The following is a 22,042-nucleotide window of genomic DNA, read 5'->3' as shown; positions in this document are numbered from 1 at the left end:
GTAAAAATAAATAATTGAAATGGGTATATATTTGTTTTTTGTTAAGTTGCCTAATAATTATGCACAGTAATAGTCACCTGCACACACAGATATCCCCCTAAAATAGCTAAAACTAAAAACAAACTAAAAACTACTTCCAAAAATATTCAGCTTTGATATTAATGAGTTTTTTCATTGAGAACATGGTTGTTGTTCAATAATAAAATTAATCCTCAAAAATACAACTTGCCTAATAATTCTGCACTCCCTGTACAGAGCTCGGCGATCTCCGACAGTCCCATGGAGTTGATTGGAGCAAAAGCATAAATGTGTGACCACCGCTCTATACACTCTTACACCGTATTCTTGTGATTCGTGGCGATCCGAGCGGTTGAACCTCCACCGATCAGATTTACTGATTACTCACTTTACTTCATGTAAGATGTTCTTCTAAACACAATTTTGCTTTCAATCCTCAATGTTTCCCCTCAGGTTCTCTAGTTTTCTTTTGAAAGACAATTGTTCCTTTCCATCAATGACCCACCAAGGATGGGGAAGGACACAGACCTCATGGCTGCGAGAATATTAGACCTCACCCTGGAGATCATCTCCTTGATAACTGGAGAGGTGAGAGTCTCACATGACATCACTCTTATCTCAGGGAAATATTTGGAAAGGTGAAGGATTCTTAGAATCTCTGTAGTGATCGGCGTCTCCCCATACACAGGATTACACAGTAGTGAAGAAGTCGTCTGGTGAGTGTGTGACACCCTGTGTGTCAGGAGGATGGAGCAGGACCCAGAGCCCCATCACCGAGCCTCCACCTCATTCCCTGATACATGAGCAGAAGATCCTAGAACTAACCACCAGGATCACTGAGCTGCTGAGCGGAGAGGTGAGCACTGCTGGGAATGTGGGACATTATACAATAACGCCAAGAGAGGGGTCTGGTAATGACTGTGTCCTTGTGTTGTCAGGTTCCTATAAGGTGTCAGGACGTCACTGTCTATTTCTCCATGGAGGAGTGGGAGTATTTAGAAGAACACAAGGATCTGTACAAGCACGTCATAATGGAGAATCCCCAGTCCCTCACATCACCGGGTAAGAGGAGACCTTCCATGACTGTAGAGAAGAGAACAGTTTTAGGAGTCAGATTCCTCCATCATCTGATCATCACATATAAACAATGTATTCAGTCCCTGTGTGTGTCCCCTATTTTCTACAGATGGATCCAGTCCGAGAAATCCACCAGAGAGATGTCCCAGTCCTCTGTATTTCCAGGACTGTCCAGAGGAGAAACCAAATGTCCCACTGGATCATCAGGTAGATGAAGCTGAGGTTTCTACAAATCCTCTATAGACGGATGTAATGGAGCTTTCTACTGACCTCCCCCAGCAGCAGTGGAGTATACTGTACGCTCCGTCTACTGACCTCCCCCAGCAATAGTGGAGTATACTGTACTCTCCGTCTACTGACCTCCCCCAGCAGCAGTGGAGTATACTGTACGCTCCATCTACTAACCTCCTCCAGCAGCAGTGGAGTATACTGTACTCTCCATCTACTGACCTCCCCCAGCAGCAGTGGAGTATACTGTACGCTCCGTCTACTGACCTCCCCCAGCAGCAGTGGAGTATACTGTACGCTCCGTCTACTGACCTCCTCCAGCAGCAGTGGAGTATACTGTACGCTCCATCTACTGACCTCCTCCAGCAGCTGTGGAGTATACTGTACGCTCCATCTACTGACCTCCCCCAGCAGCAGTGGAGTATACTGTACGCTCCGTCTACTGACCTCCCCCAGCAGTGGAGTATACTGTACGCTCCGTCTACTGACCTCCCCCAGCAGCAGTGGAGTATACTGTACGCTCCGTCTACTGACCTCCCCCAGCAGCAGTGAAGTATACTGTACGCTCCATCTACTGACCTCCCCCAGCAGCAGTGGAGTATACTGTACGCTCCATCTACTGACCTCCCCCAGCAGCGGTGGAGTATACTGTACGCTCCATCTACTGACCTCCCCCAGCAGCGGTGGAGTATACTGTACGCTCCATCTACTGACCTCCCCCAGCAGCAGTGGAGTATACTGTACGCTCCATCTACTGACCTCCCCCAGCAGCAGTGGAGTATACTGTACGCTCCATCTACTGACCTCCCCCAGCAGCAGTGGAGTATACTGTAGTCTCCGTCTACTGACCTCCCCCAGCAGCAGTGGAGTATACTGTACACTCCGTCTACTGACCTCCCCCAGCAGCAGTGGAGTATACTGTACGCTCCATCTTCTGACCTCCCCCAGCAGCAGTGGAGTATACTGTACGCTCCATCTTCTGACCTCCCCCAGCAGCAGTGGAGTATACTGTACGCTCCATCTACTGACCTCCCCCAGAAGCAGTGGAGTACACTGTACGCTCCATCTACTGACCTCTTCCAGCAGCAGTGGAGTATACTGTACTCTCCATCTACTGACCTCCCCCAGCAGCAGTGGAGTATACTGTACTCTCCATCTACTGACCTCCCCCAGCAGCAGTGGAGTATACTGTACGCTCCGTCTACTGACCTCCCCCAGCAGCAGTGGAGTATACTGTACGCTCCATCTACTGACCTCCCCCAGCAGCAGTGGAGTATACTGTACTCTCAGTCTACTGACCTCCCCCAGCAGCAGTGGAGTATACTGTACTCTCCATCTACTGACCTCCCCCAGCAGCAGTGGAGTATACTGTACTCTCCGTCTACTGACCTCCCCCAGCAGCAGTGGAGTATACTGTACTCTCCATCTACTGACCTCCCCCAGCAGCAGTGGAGTATACTGTACTCTCCATCTACTGACCTCCCCCAGCAGCAGTGGAGTATACTGTACTCTCCGTCTACTGACCTCCCCCAGCAGCAGTGGAGTTTACTGTACTCTCCGTCTACTGACCTCCCCCAGCAGCAGTGGAGTATACTGTACTCTCCATCTACTGACCTCCCCCAGCAGCAGTGGAGTATACTGTACGCTCCGTCTACTGACCTCCCCCAGCAGCAGTGGAGTATACTGTACGCTCCGTCTACTGACCTCCCCCAGCAGCAGTGGAGTATACTGTACTCTCCGTCTACTGACCTCCCCCAGCAGCAGTGGAGTATACTGTACTCTCCATCTACTGACCTCCCCCAGCAGCAGTGGAGTATACTGTACGCTCAGTCTACTGACCTCCCCCAGCAGCAGTGGAGTATACTGTACTCTCCATCTACTGACCCCCCCCAGCAGCAGTGGAGTATACTGTACTCTCCATCTACTGACCTCCTCCAGCAGCAGTGGAGTATACTGTACTCTCCGTCTACTGACCCCCCCCAGCAGCAGTGGAGTATACTGTACTCTCCATCTACTGACCCCCCCAGCAGCAGTGGAGTATACTGTACTCTCCGTCTACTGACCTCCCCCAGCAGCAGTGGAGTATACTGTACTCTCCGTCTACTGACCTCCCCCAGCAGCAGTGGAGTATACTGTACGCTCCCTCTACTGACCTCCCCCAGCAGCAGTGGAGTATACTGTACGCTCCATCTACTGACCTCCCCCAGCAGCAGTGGAGTATACTGTACTCTCCATCTACTGACCTCCCCCAGCAGCAGTGGAGTATACTGTACTCTCCGTCTACTGACCTCCCCCAGCAGCAGTGGAGTATACTGTACTCTCCATCTACTGACCTCCCCCAGCAGCAGTGGAGTATACTGTACGCTCCATCTACTGACCTCCCCCAGCAGCAGTGGAGTATACTGTACGCTCCATCTACTGACCTCCCCCAGCAGCAGTGGAGTATACTGTACGCTCCATCTACTGACCTCCCCCAGCAGCAGTGGAGTATACTGTACTCTCCATCTACTGACCTCCCCCAGCAGCAGTGGAGTATACTGTACTCTCCATCTACTGACCTCCCCCAGCAGCAGTGGAGTATACTGTACGCTACTGCATCTGGTTATTGGTGGCTGAAAGTGGTTTCTGGTTTCATAACAGATTGTGATAAAAGGAATCTGTCACCTTGATTAACCATGAGTAATACTGCTGACACTGACCTTTCGATCAGTATTGTATGTCTATCTGTACTGCTGCAAAGTTCCAGTGCACTACATTCTACTACATCCTGGCACAGGTCGTATAGACATATAAAGTCTCGCAGTTAATAGTGATTGATTGAGGTGACAGATTCCCTCTAAAGGGTCTTCCCGAGGCTTAAGCTTATCACCAGTCCACAGATTAGGCCATAAGTGTCTAGTCTGTGAAGGTCCAACTTGTGACTCCCACCGATCATTAGAAGAGGATTCCCATATTTCCTTTATAAATGGAGCAGAGGTCGAGTATGCAAGCTACCGCTCCATTCAGAGTCTGTGGGACTGCCAAAGAGAAGTAAGTGCAGCACTTGGCTATCTCCAGCAGCCCTATAGAGCTGAATGAAGCAGCAGTGCAACGATCAGACACTCGTCACCTATCGTGTTTAAATCCTAGGACAACCCGTTTAAACCTCCAACTTTTTAGACATCCACTAGGCAGTGGACATTCAATGTGGAATAAATTGTAGACTAACAGCACAATGCCAGTCAGCTGCTTCTAAGGCAGAATGCTGTATTTACAGAGTATGAGGTCTGGCAGGCGCAGCACTATGAAGTGCCTTTTGCGCTGTGGCATTAGAAGAATTTTGATATCTCTGACTTTTAGTCTAACCAGACTGTCTATTACTCTGTAATGCTTCTAGCACTGTTCTATGGAAACAGTAGGTTTAAAGAGCACACCAAATGCTTAAAATAACTTCTTTATTAACTTAAACTTTTCTTCATATATAACACTGCCGCCTCCGCAGCAGATAATCCATGTACATAACACGTGTTGAAAAGATATCACAAAATGGCGGTATGCATAAGACTGGTGGTTCATTTGTTCAATCTTATCATTCAACATAAAATGGTGGATATATTTCTCTTTCCAGTATCTGTACTCTCACTTTAAGTTATTTAAGCACTTTATGATCTCTCTGAGAGGTATAGCTGAGGTCTAACTAATAGTTCTACTTGCTCAACTTGGTTTGCAGTTTGCTCTATACAATTGCTTATGATCTGGTATGAGCAGTTCGCAGTTTGTATGCAATTTGTATGGTGGAACTGTAAGTAAACACATATATAACTGGTTCAGTATACAGTTCTAATCACTATACTTACAATAGGAACATTATATAACTGTTCTAAATACCTACTTTGGCCTCTTGCTTCCATAAAACACAGCTCTTAGTGGAGTGAATGTCTGTTCAGGCATACTATCATTTCTGCTTCTGTAAACACAATATATACTGTTACATGACATCCAAACATGAAGTCACTGTAAATAACTCTGCTTTTGTCTCCAACACACAAACATAGGAACTGTATTAAGGTTATTGGTAGGTCTAGGTGTATAGACATATAAGCTGTGTTAGCAACCTAGGACAGGTCTTAGCTGGCCAGCTACATGATGAGCGCTGCCCCATCTAAAATATGTACTTCAGTTTTAAAGGGATTATCTTACCTGAGACATTGGGGGCACATCACTCTAGAACGGAGCTCCCAAAGTGAAGGAGAGCACACCGCGCATGCTCAACCGCCCTTCATTAATTTGTATGGGTGTGCTGTAAATAGCCAAGTGGCGCGCTCGGCTATCTTAGGGAGTTCCATAGAAATAAATGTAGAGCACTGCGCAAGCGTGGCCACCGCTTCATTCACTTGTATCAAAGTGCCATAAATAGCCAAGCCAGTGTGCGGCTATTTTGGCGCTACCATATAAATTATAAGCAGGCCGGCCGCACATACATGGTCCACTCCTGTTCACTTTTGGAGCTCCGTTCTAGAGCTAGACGTGGTTCACACCTCCTAGACCCGCACCTGTCTGACATTGGATTGGTGGCATAGCCTAGCGTTATGCCACCAATATCTCAGATGAGAAAACCCCTAATTGTGAAAAAAAAGTCCAAAGATCAACAAAACTGATAAGAGGCCCGAGACCCTCAGTTATGAGGGAATTTTTATTTAGTCTTGGGAGGAGATATCTAAGGGGAGACCTGATAAAACTGTACAAATATATTAATGTAAGAAGGTTCAGTCTCCTGCGCTGATAAAAGGCTTCTTCACTGTAAAAGCTGTGACATTATAGAATAATGTAAGAACCGGAGGTGATGAGCACAGCGCCCCCTCCAGGATAGGATCAGGTCAATTCATGAAGAGAAATGTCAGAAACCTTTCTGCTGATGTTTAAAACACTTGTCTGAATGTTGATCCTGTCTGACCGACACTTGAGGAGATCCTTCTTCTTTAGGGCAGATTGGTTCATGTCTTCTAGGGGTTTCTAACCTTCACCTGGATATAAGAGAAACTCAGGTTCCTTTTTCTGTTTTCTTCATGTCTTTAATGTTGGATCTTTGCAGGAAATTTCTGGTGAAATGACAAGTGGACTCGAAGACCCCGGATCAGTGTCTGTGAAAGGTTAGAGCCCTTTTTTTTATATATATAAATCTTGTTGACTGTAAATTCCTTTTGTTAATGGCAAAACTGATACAAAGTCCAGAGAAACCTTGTCCTCCTCATCATTGTTATGTTTTAATTATGTCAAGTCCATATTTAATCTCCCTGGAGAGATGTAGGTGATAATCGCAATGCCATCCACCACTAGTCACCCACACGTATTCAAATCAAATTATAGGCCCCACGGAGTTCTATATTTGGGAAGATTCTGGATCCATGAATCCTATCAGAAACCTAAGGGACCAGAGGCAGGGGACATTTATTCTTCACTAGTGATGAGCGAACATGCTCGGCCGAAAACCTGTTCGGCTAGAGCATCGATATGCTTGGCACATGGCGGTACTTGGCCGGGTACCACATGTGCTCGAGCGGCATGCTCGAGTCTCCTCCCCACATGTTTCGCGGCTGCAAAGCAGCCAATAAACATGCAGGTAAGTACTGCCATCACTGTAATGCCAGTAGCCATGTTGGCTGCTGGCATTACAGTGATTGGCTGGCCGGAACGCTTCATCGGGTGCATTATAGCACCCGATGACACGGGTTCGGCTCATTGCGAGTCAGGGAGATCTGCGCTTAGGAAGGGACAGATAGTGTAGGGAGATTGCGATCGCAATATATTTCAGTGAATAACGTTTCAAAGACCCAAAAGTCCTTTTAAGGACTATTGTGTGTGGTGGCAGCAATTTAATTGTGCAAAGTTTTACTCAAATTATTTTTTTTATACTTTGCGAAACAGCAATTATTTTGCTATATAGAAGGTGTCTGCAGTGACTAGTGACATCTGTGCAGCAATACCTTCTGTGTGTCAGGGGCAGAGATGGGAAGAATATTAGTGAAAAAAATCCACCGTACCCAGCTTTATGTCTAATTTAGCTGGGCGGCGCAGGACAACACTGTCCAAGTCGGACCAGTGCGAACAGTTGGTCGGTTGGATTGCTGAAGATAAGGCTTCCAGTCGGTTAAGCACCACCCTCTCTTCCACCAAGTCCAGTCTCTGTAGCCAATTCTCTCTCTGATCATCCTTCCTCCCACCATAGAGAGGCTTGCCAAACGAGTGATCCCACACTCGGATATTCCGAGGAGTTCTTTCCAGCGCCACTATTGCATTTGGCCCTCGCGCCGAGAATCCTTGAAGAGGGACCTGAGATATTGTGCCCTGATCTTCAAACCTTTGAGCCTTCACAGTTTCAAGAAGATGACGGTGGTGAACGCAATCATTCGTTCACGAGGTGGATGATGATGAGACACAGTTACCAATCACTGAGGTTGTGGTTAGGTTAAGTCAGCAGGATGAGCAGAGTGAGGAAGTGGAAGAGGAGGTGGTTGATGATGAGGTCACTGACCCAACATGGGAAGGTGAAAAGCCGAGCGAGGACAGCAGTACAGGGGGGAAGGGATCCGCAGCACCGCAACAGGCTGGAAGAGGCACTGGGGTCGGCCCACACCAAACAGGCCCACAACCGTTACACCGAGCACCCCCATGTGTAAATCTACCTTGCCAAGGGGTAGGTTTTCCGCAGTGTGGCATTTTTTTGAGGAAATTGCAGACGACAGAAGAGTGGTAGTTTGCAACCTGTGCCGTACCAAAACACTAGGAACATCACCACCACCAGCATGATCCGCCACATGGCATCCAAGCACCCTAACAAGTGGTCCGAACGCCTGGGTCCACAATCTGGGTCTGCGAGTCACACCACTGCCTCCTCTTTCCCCGTGTTACGCACTGCTGGCCAATCCCCTGTCGAAGGTGCAGGCCCGGATGCCCCTTGTTCTGCACCTGGACCTTCGCATGAACCTTCAGCAACAACATCCACTTCCCTGTCCCAGTCCAGCGTCCAAATGTCCATAACTGTCACAACCAGACAGCTGAGAAGCTCTGACAGAAGCCTTTCAGAACCTCCTCCTTGAGTTTCTTTGTTGTGATGTTCAGTTCCTCATCTCGTTAGCCTCTCTCAGCTGTCATGTAGTTGGACTAATTGCATCCCTTTAAATTCCGCCCCATAATGCATTACTGAGCGGCTTATACTACTTCCTGGAGTGTGTGTGCATGCTGATCTTGTTTTCCAGTCTGCTACAAAGTTAAGTGCTGAACATTTATCTGTTATTTTCTGTTTGCTGGATCCCAGGTGACCCTGACTCCCTCCGTGTCTGGTGTAGGGAGCCGGTGGTCGTGTCCCCTCACTATTGTAGGGTGTTCAGGGGTTATATAGTCGAGGTACGTGGATATGCAACCATCCACCTCTGGGATCTTTGCATAGGCTGAGCAGCCAGGGAAAGTCTCAGGTCTTGTGCAGGGGTCTCCCTTTTGGTTCCTTAGCTTTGGATCCAGTGAGTCATATATGCATGTTGCTTTGTCTTGTTTTCTGTACACCGTCCGTGACATTATAAGCCGCCAAAACCGTCTCAAGCATGGATCCGGTTTCACTTTTGGCTGAACGCTTCCAGGGTCTTTCATTGGAGGTAGCTGATCTCCGTAAGACTTTTTCTCAGCTTCAAGTGACCGGTTCAGCTTGCGTTCATGGAGTTTGTTCTGAGCCTAAGATCTCGCTCCCGGATACGTTCTCCAGGGGTAGTGAGAATTTTGTGCGTTTTAGAGAGGCTTGCAAACTCCATGAATTTCGGAGATGGGCAGCTGATACTGGTTGGAATGATGCTGCACTCCAATGTCAATTTTGCCATGGTCTTTCAGAGGGATTGAAAGATGCATTTGCCTTTCATGAGAGGCCTTTTTCTTTGGACTCTGCTATGTCTCAGGCCGTTCGTATTGACAGGCGTCTTAGAGAGAGAGGAGAGATGTCCCCTTCCTGTCATACTCAGTCCCAGGACAGTGCAGCGGTCTCATTCTGTGCGCAGGGGTCTCGGTCGCTGTCAGCCCCTGCTGAGCAGGAGCCCATGCAGCTGGGGTTGATTGCTTCTGACAATAGAAGATTCAGCTTGCATGGGAGGGTTTGTTTTTGTTGTGGAGGTATAAATCATTTGGCAAATGTTTGTCCTTCTAGGAGATTCAGGCAGTTTTCTGGGAGTAATAAAGAAACAAACAGGAAAAAATCTTTTAAAAATGTTCCGTCTGTTACTATTGGCAGGGTTGAGGCGGAGATTGAAGGTTTTCCGTTTGCTTGTAGTTCCCGTTTTGTCCTGCCGGCTAGGGTGGCGCTAGAGAGCAAGAACATTTTTTTGTGAGATTTTTGTGGATAGTGGAGCAGCTGTCAATCTTATTGATAATCAATTTGCAATAACTCATAGTTTCCAGGTGCGCACTTTGGGAAAGGATATTCCTGTTTTTGCTATTGATTCGCTCCACTTTCTCAGAAATCATTAAAGGGCATAGTTCACAATATCCGTTTAATTGTGAGTGATGCTCATGTTGAGGATGTGTCATGTTTCGTCCTTAGCGGTTTGTCTACTCCTCTACTGTTGGGGCTACCCTGGCTCACTAAACATAACCCCACCATTGATTGGCAAGCGAGGCAAATAAATGGTTGGAGTGACTTTTGCAGAGAGAATTGCCTCACGACATCTGTTTCTGAGGTTGCTACTAAGACTGTACCATCTTTTCTCTCTGAATTTTCAGATGTCTTCTCTGAGAGTGGAGTTCAGGATTTGCCCCCGCACAGGGAGTACGATTGCGCTATTAATCTCATCCCAGGCGCCAAACTGCCTAAATCTCGTTTATACAATCTTTCCCAACCTGAGAGGATCGCTATGCATGCTTATATCTCTGAGAGTCTGAGAAAAGGACACATACGACCCTCGAAGTCACCTGTTGCCGCTGGTTTTTTCTTTGTTAAGAAAAAAGATGGTTCTTTAAGACCTTGTCTGGATTTCAGGGAGCTGAACAGTATCACTATTCGTGACCCTTATCCGCTTCCTCTGATCCCGGACCTGTTTAACCAGGTTGTTGGGGCTAAAGTCTTTTCCAAATTAGATCTAAGAGGGGCATACAACCTGGTCAGGGTCAGAGAAGGAGACGAATGGAAGACGGCCTTCAATACTCCTGAGGGCCATTTTGAGAATTTGGTTATGCCTTTTGGTTTGATGAATGCCCCAGCCGTTTTTCAGCATTTCGTGAACAGCATTTTTTATCATTTGATGGGAAAATTTGTATTAGTGTATTTGGATGACATTTTGATTTTTTCTCCTGATTTCAAAACTCATAAGGAACACTTACGTCAGGTCTTGCTCATCCTGCGGGAGAATAAATTATATGCGAAACTGGAAAAATGTGTGTTTGCGGTTCCAGAAATTCAATTTCTGGGGTTTCTTCTCTCCGCTTCTGGTTTTCGCATGGACCCCGAGAAGGTCCTCGCTGTTCTTGAGTGGGAGCTTCCTGAGAATCAGAAGGCGCTGATGCGTTTTTTGGGCTTTGCCAATTATTACAGGAAGTTTATTTTGAATTATTCCTCTATTGTTAAACCACTCACTGATATGACCAGAAAGGGGGTAGATTTTTCTTCTTGGTCAGTAGAGGCGCGTAAGGCTTTTTCTTATATCAAGGAGAGTTTTGCTTCCGCTCCCATCTTGGTGCAACCTGATATTTCTTTACCCTTCATAGTTGAGGTTGATGCTTCTGAGGTGGGTGTGGGGGCGGTCTTGTGTCAGGGTTCCTCTCCTGCCAAATGGCGACCGTGTGCCTTTTTCTCGAAAAAACTCTCCTCCGCAGAGAGAAATTACGATGTGGGAGATAGGGAATTGTTGGCCATCAAGTTGGCTTTTGAGGAATGGCGCCATTGGCTAGAGGGAGCCAGACACCCTATTACCGTATTTACTGACCATAAAAATCTGGCCTACTTGGAGTCAGCCAAGTGTCTGAACCCGAGACAGGCCAGATGGTCTTTGTTCTTTTCTAGGTTTAATTTTGTTGTCACGTTCCGCCCTGGAGTTAAGAATGTGAAGGCAGATGCCCTGTCACGTTGTTTTCCGGGAGGCGGGAATTTTGAAGACCCGGGTCCCATTTTGGCTGAAGGTGTGGTGGTCTCTGCTCTTTTTTCTGAATTGGAGGCAGAGGTGCAGGCAGCCCAGTCAGAGGCTCCTGATCTTTGTCCTCCTGGGAGGTTGTTTGTGCCTATCGCTTTAAGACACAAGATTTTTAAGGAACACCACGATACGGTCCTTGCTGGGCACCCGGGGGCAAGAGCCACACTGGATCTCATCGCTCGGAGATTCTGGTGGCCTGCGCTTCGTAAGTCGGTTGAGGGTTTTGTGGCAGCCTGCGAGACTTGCGCTCGTGCCAAAGTCCCTCATTCACGGCCATCAGGTCCTCTCCTTCCCTTACCCATTCCTTCCCGTCCTTGGACACATCTGTCCATGGACTTCATAACGGACCTGCCTCGTTCCTCAGGGAAGACTGTGATTCTGGTGGTGGTGGACCGTTTTAGCAAAATGGTGCATTTCATCCCTTTTCCTGGTTTGCCCAATGCTAAGACGCTGGCGCAGGCATTTATTGATCACATTGTCAAATTGCACGGTATTCCTTCAGACATAGTCTCTGATAGGGGCACGCAGTTTGTTTCCAGATTCTGGAAGGCTTTCTGTTCTCGCTTGGGGGTTCGGTTGTCATTCTCTTCTGCTTTCCACCCGCAGTCGAGTGGCCAGACAGAGCGCGTCAATCAGAATCTGGAGACATATCTGCGCTGTTTTGTGGCGGAGAATCAAGAGGATTGGTGTTCTTTTTTGTCCCTTGCTGAGTTCGCTTTAAATAACCGTCGTCAGGAGTCCTCTGATAAGTCACCATTTTTTGGTGCATATGGGTTTCATCCGCAGTTTGGGACTTTCTCGGGAGAGGGGTCTTCTGGTTTACCTGATGAGGACAGATTCTCCTCGTCTTTGTCATCTATTTGGCAAAAGATTCAGGATAATCTAAAGAGCATGAGTGAGAGATATAAGCGTGTGGCAGATAAGAGACGTGTGCTTGGTCCGGACCTGAATGTTGGTGATCTGGTGTGGTTGTCTACCAAGAATATCAAATTGAAGGTTCCCTCCTGGAAGTTGGGTCCTAGGTTTATTGGGCCTTACAAAATCCTGTCTGTCATCAATCCTGTTGCCTACCGTCTTGATCTTCCTCAGACTTGGAAGATCCATAATGTTTTTCATAAGTCCTTATTGAAACCTTATGTTCAACCCATTGTACCCTCGCCTTTGCCTCCTCCTCCGATTATGGTTGATGGGAATCTTGAATTTCAGGTCTCTAGGATTGTGGATTCTCGGCTTGTCCGCGGTTCTCTCCAGTACCTTGTTAATTGGGAGGGTTATGGTCCTGAGGAGAGGATGTGGGTCCCAGTGACAGACATTAAGGCCTCTCGTCTCATCAGGGCTTTCCATAGGTCCCATCCTGAGAAGGTGGGCTCTGAGTGTCCGGAGTCCACTCGTAGAGGGAGGGGTACTGTCACAACCAGACAGCTGAGAAGCTCTGACAGAAGCCTTTCAGAACCTCCTCCTTGAGTTTCTTTGTTGTGATGTTCAGTTCCTCATCTCGTTAGCCTCTCTCAGCTGTCATGTAGTTGGACTAATTGCATCCCTTTAAATTCCGCCCCATAATGCATTACTGGGCGGCTTATACTACTTCCTGGAGTGTGTGTGCATGCTGATCTTGTTTTCCAGTCTGCTACAAAGTTAAGTGCTGAACATTTATCTGTTATTTTCTGTTTGCTGGATCCCAGGTGACCCTGACTCCCTCCGTGTCTGGTGTAGGGAGTCGGTGGTCGTGTCCCCTCACTATTGTAGGGTGTTCAGGGGTTATATAGTCGAGGTACGTGGATATGCAACCATCCACCTCTGGGATCTTTGCATAGGCTGAGCAGCCAGGGAAAGTCTCAGGTCTTGTGCAGGGGTCTCCCTTTTGGTTCCTTAGCTTTGGATCCAGTGAGTCATATATGCATGTTGCTTTGTCTTGTTTTCTGTACACCGTCCGTGACAATAACACAGTCATTTGAACGCAAGCTCACCAGCAGGCCCTCGCCCCTAATGTTTAGAGGGTCAGCTCAGCAGAAGGCCCTCGCCCCTAATGTTTTAGAGGGTCAGCTCAGCAGCAGGCACTCGCATATAATGTTTTAGAGCGTCAGCTCACCAACTGGACCTCGCCCCTAATGTTTTAGAGGGTCAGCTCAGCAGTAGGCCCTCACACCTAATGTTTTAGAGGGTCAGCTCAGCAGCAGGCCCTCACCCCTAATGTTTTACAGGATCAGTTCACCAGCAGGCCCTCGCATATAATGTTTTACAGGGCCAGCTCACCTGCAGGCCCGCATCTCATGCTGCCTTTCTTTGAAGTAGTAGCCGTAGCCGTTTATCAGGCTCCCTCTCCGAAATCGAACAATGATTCCCCGTTACCGGTGGTCACCATGCTAGGCGCATAAAAGAACATTGAAAGTTGATAGGGAAGATATCCAAATGGATCGTGGATGTCACGGAGACGTGCGATCAGACAGAAGTTATCTAGAGTCAACAAAACGGCAGCAGGGCCTCTCCTATTTAACGTTTCCTCATCCAGAATACAGCAGTGACATTCCCTGTAATTAGTCATTCTAATAACAGGGCATCTTAAGAGTCTTGTTTTGTTATTTATCGTCACTAACTCCCCGAGTCAGGAGTGGGTAATTGCTGTGCGCCTGCTGCCTTCCTTGGATGCTTCTGCTTTGATAACTTGACCCACCCTCTCTGGGTGGTTCACAATTTAGAAAAATAAGGGGCAAGGCAACAACAGTCAGTCAGATTTCAGCCATTGACCTCCCTTGGATGTGGTATCCCTTTCTCAAGCTCCCTCTCCGGCATCAGACCCTGATTTTCCATTACCCATGATCACCATGGTAGACGCAGAAAAGAACATCGAAATTTGATAGGGAAGATATCAAATCGGATCGTGGACGTCATGGGGACGTGCGATCAGGCAGAAGTTATCTAGAGTCAACAAAGCAGCAGCAGGGCCTCTCCTGTATAACGTTTCCTCATCCAAAATACCGCAGTGACATTCCCTGTAATTTTTTCTTACTCATTCCAATAACAGGGCATCTTAAGCCCTGTATTGTTATTTATCGTCACTACCTCCCCGAGTCATGAGTGGATAATTGCCGCGCGCCTGCTGCCTTCCTTCGTTCCTCTCCACCCAGATTTCAGCCATTGACCTCCCTTAGATGTGTCATTCGTTTCTCAAACTCCGTCTCCGGCATCGAACCCTGATTCCCCGTTACCCGGGATCACCATGGTAGGCGCAGAAAAGAACATCGAAAGTTGATAGGGCAGATATCCAAATGGTTCGTCGCCATCACTGGGATGTGCAATCGCCCAGAGGTTATCTAGAGTCACCAATATGGCAGCAGGCCCTCGCCCCTAAGGTTTTAGATGGTCAGATCAGCAGGCCCTTGCTCCAAATGTTTTTGAGGGTCACCAGCAGGCCATCAATCATAATTTTTCAAGGGTGTGTATTATGCCCTACTTTATGTGTAATAAAGGGTGCATTGGAGTGCTGGTTCCTTGTAATTCTTGGCAACCCTTTCCCTTAGTGCATAGGCTTTATGAGTGTAGGAGTCCCACTACCTGAACAATTGTAACCCCAATGTGAATGAGGCCCTCCTTTATGTGGTATACAGGCTGTTTCGGAGTGACTTTTGCTTGTAATGTTTTGCAGCACTTGCACTTTATATACAATTGAATATACAGGAAAGAATGTTTCCTAACAATTTTTCCTGTAAAATGTATTTTTTTGTGGGATTTTGTGCGTATTTTTGTCAGTCTGTAAAAGTGGTGTACAACTCGGACAACATGGTTCCCAGCAGCGACCTGGGAGTCTAAGATGCATCCAGACATCGTCCCCATGGTGTTCCATTTCGGTGGTGTTTCTGTCACTTTCTGACCTTCTCCAATGGACCAGGCACCCTCCCCTCTTCAGAGCAAGAGATGCCTGGTTGTCTCCCATTGACTTCCATTATACTCGGGTGCTCGGCCGCGCACACGAATATAGCAATGTGTTCGGGCCGAACACCCGAATACTTTGGTGTTCGAACATCACTATTCTTCACATGTATTCTTCTAATTTTTCTCAATCCCTGATAATGAATGCAGGACCGCAGAGAACCATCCTTTCTTTTCATAAAAAGATTTCCTAATTAAACCTTTCTCCAAGTTTTTTTTAATGTAGTCTAACATAGCCTTAGTCTCCGATACAAATAATGGATAGTCTTAGCCACTAGGAGGCAAGGTGCCAGACCGGAGCCCAATCAGTCATAGGATCTGTGTGGTGACTACCTTCCTTTTTAACAAGAATATACACATAGCTGGCATGAAGCATGGCCCAGTAGATTCTTGGGAGCCTGTGGAGCCCAGGGTGGTCACACAGAAGCCAAGCAGTGGAAACGACAATCATCGCCAGTGCAAAATCCAAGAAGGAGGCTACTAGTAGAAACAGGCAGGACATAGGGTCTTTTCTGTGAGCAAGACTCTCACTTGGAGATCCATGGGCACGCTGAAATTTCATGGATTCCATAAGTGTCATCCCATTGATATATGTGACTACCAAAAGCCTCTCCAACTGCTTGGAAGGGATATGGTATTGGGCTACCAAGGCCTAATGTCCATCCAATCAACCCTAGGCACTGGAGTTTCCCATGAGGAGTGAACAGGTTCTTTGCAATATAAGCACAGTACAGTCACTGCTGCACCTATGCAGATGATCCTCTTTGGTCAGCTTGAATTTGACCAATTGCTTGGGATTCGGAGGAGGAGACGAAGAAGGTAGTATGGGCCTTTAAAAAGAAGATGCCAGCCGAGGAACTCTGCTTTCACATGCTGACAACTTGAGGCGCTCTTTGAAGCAGAGATTGATTCAAGCAGCCAAGATAATGACATTATCAATGGTAGAGAGTGCCTCTTCACCTGCCCATTCATCCATATTATGCCCTGACACACCTCTCCAGAAAGCAGCAGTTCAGAGCCAAGGATGCAGAACTGTATGGCATACTGTTCCAGAGTGAAGCTACCCTGACAGAGGTGCGGGAGTGAAGAGGCCACAGAGGTGGCACGACAGGCTCCTCGAAGACCTTGTGGAAGGTGGCCAAAAATCGCAAATATTATAGATCAGTTGGCCACTTTGCTTACAGAAGAGGATAGAGTAGGTAAGGGCTTCTCCAGAGATGAGGCAAACCAGGAATGTTACATTGGACCAGTCTATAGGAAACTGATGAGCCTGCAACTCAAAGTGAATAGTACACTGGCTCAAGAACCCACAACATAACTTGGGGTCACCTTTGAGGGTTGAGGGTAGTGAAAGGTGCAGGCTGGAAGCAAACTGGGGGAGGTGGTTATGCAGACACAATGGCTGAAGGTAGCAGCACAGGAGCTGCAGTAGTCTAAGTGGGCTAAGATAGAATTGAGATACTGCAGAAGCTGCTCTTGGTATCCATGTTGACTAGTCAACTCCCTAAATATTTTAGGCAGTCTGATCTTAGATTGGCCAGTAGGATCCATGGCAAACTGTTAAGAAGCAGATGTGGATTTCTGTGCCCTGAAAACAGTTTGGTTTAGGGTTACTCCTCAAGTTATCTAAATGGCCCCTCTGATATTCACTCTTTCACAATATACAGGGGTTTGGACTTTGGAGCACGGGAACCACCAGGCCACTATCTTTTGAAGTAGTCCCTGTTCAGTGACTATTGACCCACAAAGGTCAAGAGACACCAGTGCTGAGCACTGAGAGATCAGGCAAAAGCATAGTCGGGAATAGGCAGAGTTGAGGGCAGGCAGAGTATGTGCAATCCAATAAACAGTCCAAAGTCAGGATGAGCAGCTGAGGGTCACAATGGAGATTAGAGAGAGGCCAGCTAGCAAAAGGTCAATTCTGGGAAACAGACAGAAGTCAGTACACGGGCAGACAAACGTATAACAGCATACCTAGCAGACTAGACTCTATTGCTCAGGCACTTACCGACAGCGGAAGGTGACTAAAGTTCCCCACAATGGTCAGCCATTGACTGGTAAAGATTAGGGTGTGCATGCACTAGCCCTTTAAAAGATGGAGGTAGCATGCCTGCACTCCACAGTCAGAGTGAGAGAGGCCTGGCCAATAAGCAAGCTATATTGTGCATGGAGGGACAGATCTATTCCAGTGGCATGGCCCACTCGGAAGGAGGGGAAAGCGGGAGGATTGTATTTTTTTTGTATGGTCTTAGGTGCCTGAAAGTGACTTGGCTGGATCCATTCGTATCTCCTAATTTAAAGGGATTAGAGATTATTCTGGATTACGTTGTTACTATACCTATTTATACATGAAAAATGAAAGCTCTTTGCACACATTTTTGATCAAACGTGTTTGTCAGGGTTCTCCGATCATAAATACATGGTGTGGTTATTGAAAACCCTCAATCTGATGTCAGAGGCAACCATTCATTAACACCTCCTTGTCAACTGAACACCATGATTTCATTCCTATAGGCTTTTAAGCTGGCCATATACATTATACTTTTGTCGGATGAACCTGCCAAGAAGCGTGGGTTCGGCTGGCACTTTAATGTCTGTGGGGATTTCCCGACTTCTCCGGAAATGTCCCCTTTTTGCCCAATCCATATATTCACCTGGGAGATAAGCCACCTTTAGAACTGTCTGGCAGCAGCTTTCTCCGCTCTTCTATGGTGTACACAGACATATTTTGCTAAGCTGAATTTGTATGTGTATGGGGGAAGCGACTGTCTGCCGAACGAAGCTTAGACTTAACCACTTTAAGTCTTTTATCTGGAAACTATTTAACTCTTTGTCAGGAAATATTTGTCCATGGATGTTTGATATGGGTTTGATTATCCTGGTTAAAACCTTACTCATAACATGTGTCTATATATTTATTTCATGTTCATGCTGCATTTGCCTCCATTCATATCCGTTATATAGATACTATACTTTGAGAAAATAAGAAAATGTTTATTTTTCCAGGTGAGGATGAGACAAGAGACTCCCATGAACATCTCCTTTTATCTGAAGAAGTAGAAGATAACAATGTCACACAAGCTAATTCCATAAATGCTAATGTACCCTTAGACCTTCACAGTGGAGATCTATCCACCACTACCATTGGTCACAAGAATCTTTTGTCTAATCAATCACTGAGTCAATCACAGAATCAGTCTAAACAATCTGTGCATGAAATAATTGACAGAGATAAAAGACCACTTTCAGGTTCAGAATGTGAAAAGTATTTTAGTCAGAAATCAAAACTTATGAAGCATCAAAGAGTTCATACAGGGGAGAAGCCATTTCCATGCTCACAATGTGGGAAATGCTTTAGTCAGAAATGGGGTCTTGTTGAACATCAAATAACATTTCACAATAGGGAGAAGCCATTTTCGTGTCCGGAATGTGGGAAATGTTTTGCAAAGAATTCACATGTTGTGAAACATCTAAAAACTCACACAGGGGAGAAGCCATTTCCATGTTTAGAATGTGGGAAATGTTTTAGTCAGAAATCACATGTTGTGGAACATTTAAGAATTCACACAGGGGAGAAGCCATATTCATGTCCCGATTGTGGGAAATGTTTTAGTCTGAAATGGTATCTTGTTAATCATCAGAGAACTCATACAGGGGAGAAGCCATTTTCATGTTCAGAATGTGGGAAATGTTTTGGTCAGAAATCAGCTCTTGTTACTCATCAAAGATCTCACACCAAGAAGAAGCCATTTTCATGTTCAGAATGTGGGAAATGTTTCGGCTATAAACCGGATCTGGTTGAACATCAAAGAACTCACACAGGGGAGAAACCTTTTTCATGTCCTGAATGTGAGAAATGTTTTAGTCAGAAAAGAAATCTTGTGAAACATCGAAGAATCCACACAGGGGAGAAGCCATTTTCATGTTTAGAATGTGGGAAATGTTTTAGACTCAAGTCGATTCTTCTTTACCATCAGAGAACTCACACAGGGGAGCAGCCATTTTCATGTCCTGAATGTGGAAAATGTTTTGGCCAGAAATCAAGCTATGTAGAACATCGAAAAATTCACACAGGGGAGAAGCCATTTTCATGTTCAGAATGTGGGAAATGTTTTGGTCGGAAATCCGTTCTTGCTGAACATCAGAGAACTCACACAGGGGAGAACCTATATTAATGTGCTAATGTGGGAGATATGTTAGACAGAAATCAAATGTTAGAAAATATCTAAAAGTTTACACAGGAGAGAGGCCATTTTAATGTTCTGAATTTGCAAAACTTTTTACACACAGAGCAGGTTTTGCTAAACATTGAAGAACTTGCACAGGTGCAACTTAAGAACTGTTGCAGGTGTTTGGCTTTATTTTAAGACCTGCTGCCTAAGGATGCCTTCTGTTGTAAAAATATTCTCCTTGTGGTATAGCAGAACTGTATAGGCAGATGTCCCCAGAAAACCAGAGTCACGCTATTACAACACTGATCGTGTAGACACTGCCATTATGCCCGCATGATCAGTACTGTGGCTGTAACACATACAACGATTTCAGGAAGTCTTCAGATCCTTTCATTTATTTTTATTTCATTATGCTGTGGCCTTGTGCTAAAATTAAAAAGAAATCAAGTTGTTTCCCGTCATTCTGCACTCCATAACCCATAATGACAAAGTGAAAACAGAATGTTAGAAATTTTAGCTAACTTATTGAAAAGGAAAAGCTAAAATCTTGCATTGATATAAGTATTCAGACCCTTTACGCAGGATGTACCGTATTTTTCGTCCTATAAGACGCACTTTCTCCCCCCCAAAAGTGGGAGGAAAATGGTAGTGCGTCTTATGGGGCGAATGCTGCCGTTTACACTGATACACCGCCGACCGCATGCTGCACAGCGCGGCCGGTGTGTGTATCAGCGAGGAGGGGCTGGGGGCCTGCATCTAGTTTTGTAATGGCAGCGGGGCCCGGTGCAGTCACTGTATTCTATTGCGCCGGGCCCCGCTCACTGTACTAATTGTATCTATGGTAACTGCAGGCAATGGTTAACTATAGAATATGTTCAATCCAGCAGCCTGTACTTACGACCATAGCAGGCAGGAGGCTGGGCGGGCACTGGCAGCGTAACTTCCTACGTCACGTGCCTGCTCCGCCCACTTTATGAATGAAGAAGGCGGCGTGGGCACGTGACGTAGTGAGTTATGCTGCCAGTGCCCGCCTGCCCAGCCTCCTGCCTGCTATGGTCGTAAGTACAGGCTGCTGGATCGAACATATTCTATAGTTAAACATTGCCTGGAGTTACTGAATATACGATTAGTACAGTGAGCGGGCCTGGTGCAATAGAATACAATGACTGCACTGGGCCCCCGCTGCCATTAAAAAACTAGTGTAGATGCCAGCCCCCACCACCTGTATTGGGGGTCATTCAAAGTGGCTTACACTGTTATGAGGGGGATCTGTGGATGACAAATAGCATAAGATGTTATTTATCTGTCATCCACAGATGCCCCCATAACAGTGTCAGCCACAGACCCCCATAACAGTGTCAGCCAGAGACCCCCATAACAGTGTCAGCCACAAACCCCCATAACAGTGTCAGCCACAAACCCCCATAACAGTGTCAGCCACAGATCCCCATAACAATGCGTCATCCATAGATCCCCCATATTAGTGTCATTCACACATTAGTTCAAAGCCCACTAAAAGCACACCTTTTGGTTCAAATATTTTTTTTTCTTATTTTCCTCCTTAAAAACCTCTAATGGGCTGTTGCGTCTTATAGGGCGAAAAATACGGTAGTTGAAGCCCCTTTGTCAGCAATTACAGCCTACAGTCTTCTTGAGGATGATGCAAAAAGGTTTGCACACCAGGATTTGGGAATTTTCTGCCGTTCTTCTCTGCAGATTCTCTCAAGCTCTGTGAGGTTGGATGGGGATGTCAGTGGACAGCCATTTTCAGGTCTCTCCAGAAATGTTCCATTAGGTTCAGGGTTCTGGCTGATCCAGAGAAATGGGATGCCCCAGATGTCAAAGTCATAGCAAAGGGTCTGAATACTTACTGTGTATATCCATACGAAATTATAGTTTTTCCTTTTTAATAAATTTGCCAAAATTTGAAAATTTTCTTTTCACTTTCTCATTATAGGCTACTGAGTGCAGAATGATGGGGGGAAACTCGACTTAAATTTTTTTTTTTATCAGAAGTCTGCAACATAAAATGTGAAAAAAAATGTGAAAGTCTGAAGTCTTTCTGAATGCAGTGTAGCTTCCACTCTGCTCTAAAAACTAGTCATCTAAATTGTATTACTTCTTCTATGCCGCAAACAATGGTTTAAAGAAAAGGGGGTTAATTTACACTTTCGTATAACAATACTGAAGAATAAATGTCTCCTTACTGATCAGTATTATGGCTCATATTTTTTTTATTTTGTGGTTCATTTACCATCAGTATGACTCCACAGTACAAAATACACGGAAGAAAACAGGCTTCGTTATCAAAAGCTCGGCCTAATTTACATGATAATTAAAAGAAACTCTTTGGACAATGTAGGAGCAATTGATTTGGACTAATGAAAATCCAAACAGTAATGATGCTATAGTAGAACCTGAGATGAGCTGCTTATGTGTAAAGTCTCCTAATATGTCTGTTTTGTGGCAATTATTACC

The 22,042-nt window shown here is 46.0% G+C and overlaps 1 protein-coding gene across 1 annotated transcript; it reads left to right on the top strand.

Annotated features, from left to right (window-relative positions):
* Positions 1–858: 858 nt before the first annotated feature.
* Positions 859–20,148, top strand: LOC122936012 (zinc finger protein OZF-like). The gene is made up of 5 exons (XM_044292002.1): positions 859–874; positions 957–1,080; positions 1,205–1,302; positions 6,395–6,452; positions 18,399–20,148. Exons 2-5 carry the CDS (start codon positions 996–998, stop codon positions 19,565–19,567), a joined length of 1,410 nt encoding a protein of 469 aa, XP_044147937.1. The 5' UTR covers positions 859–874; positions 957–995; the 3' UTR covers positions 19,568–20,148.
* Positions 20,149–22,042: the final 1,894 nt, after the last annotated feature.

Source organism: Bufo gargarizans, chromosome 4, assembly GCF_014858855.1.
Source record: "Bufo gargarizans isolate SCDJY-AF-19 chromosome 4, ASM1485885v1, whole genome shotgun sequence".
Lineage (NCBI taxonomy): Eukaryota > Metazoa > Chordata > Amphibia > Anura > Bufonidae > Bufo > Bufo gargarizans.
This window is presented reverse-complemented; position numbering and strand designations above follow the sequence as displayed.

Bases quoted from the DNA above. Each gene is read 5' to 3' on its own strand.
- LOC122936012 (XM_044292002.1), top strand. From the start codon at position 996: ATGGAGGAGTGGGAGTATTTAGAAGAACACAAGGATCTGTACAAGCAC. The intron at 1,081-1,204 runs GTAAGAGGAGAC...TATTTTCTACAG, and splicing joins CCAGTCCCTCACATCACCGG to ATGGATCCAGTCCGAGAAAT. The intron at 1,303-6,394 runs GTAGATGAAGCT...GGATCTTTGCAG, and splicing joins ATGTCCCACTGGATCATCAG to GAAATTTCTGGTGAAATGAC.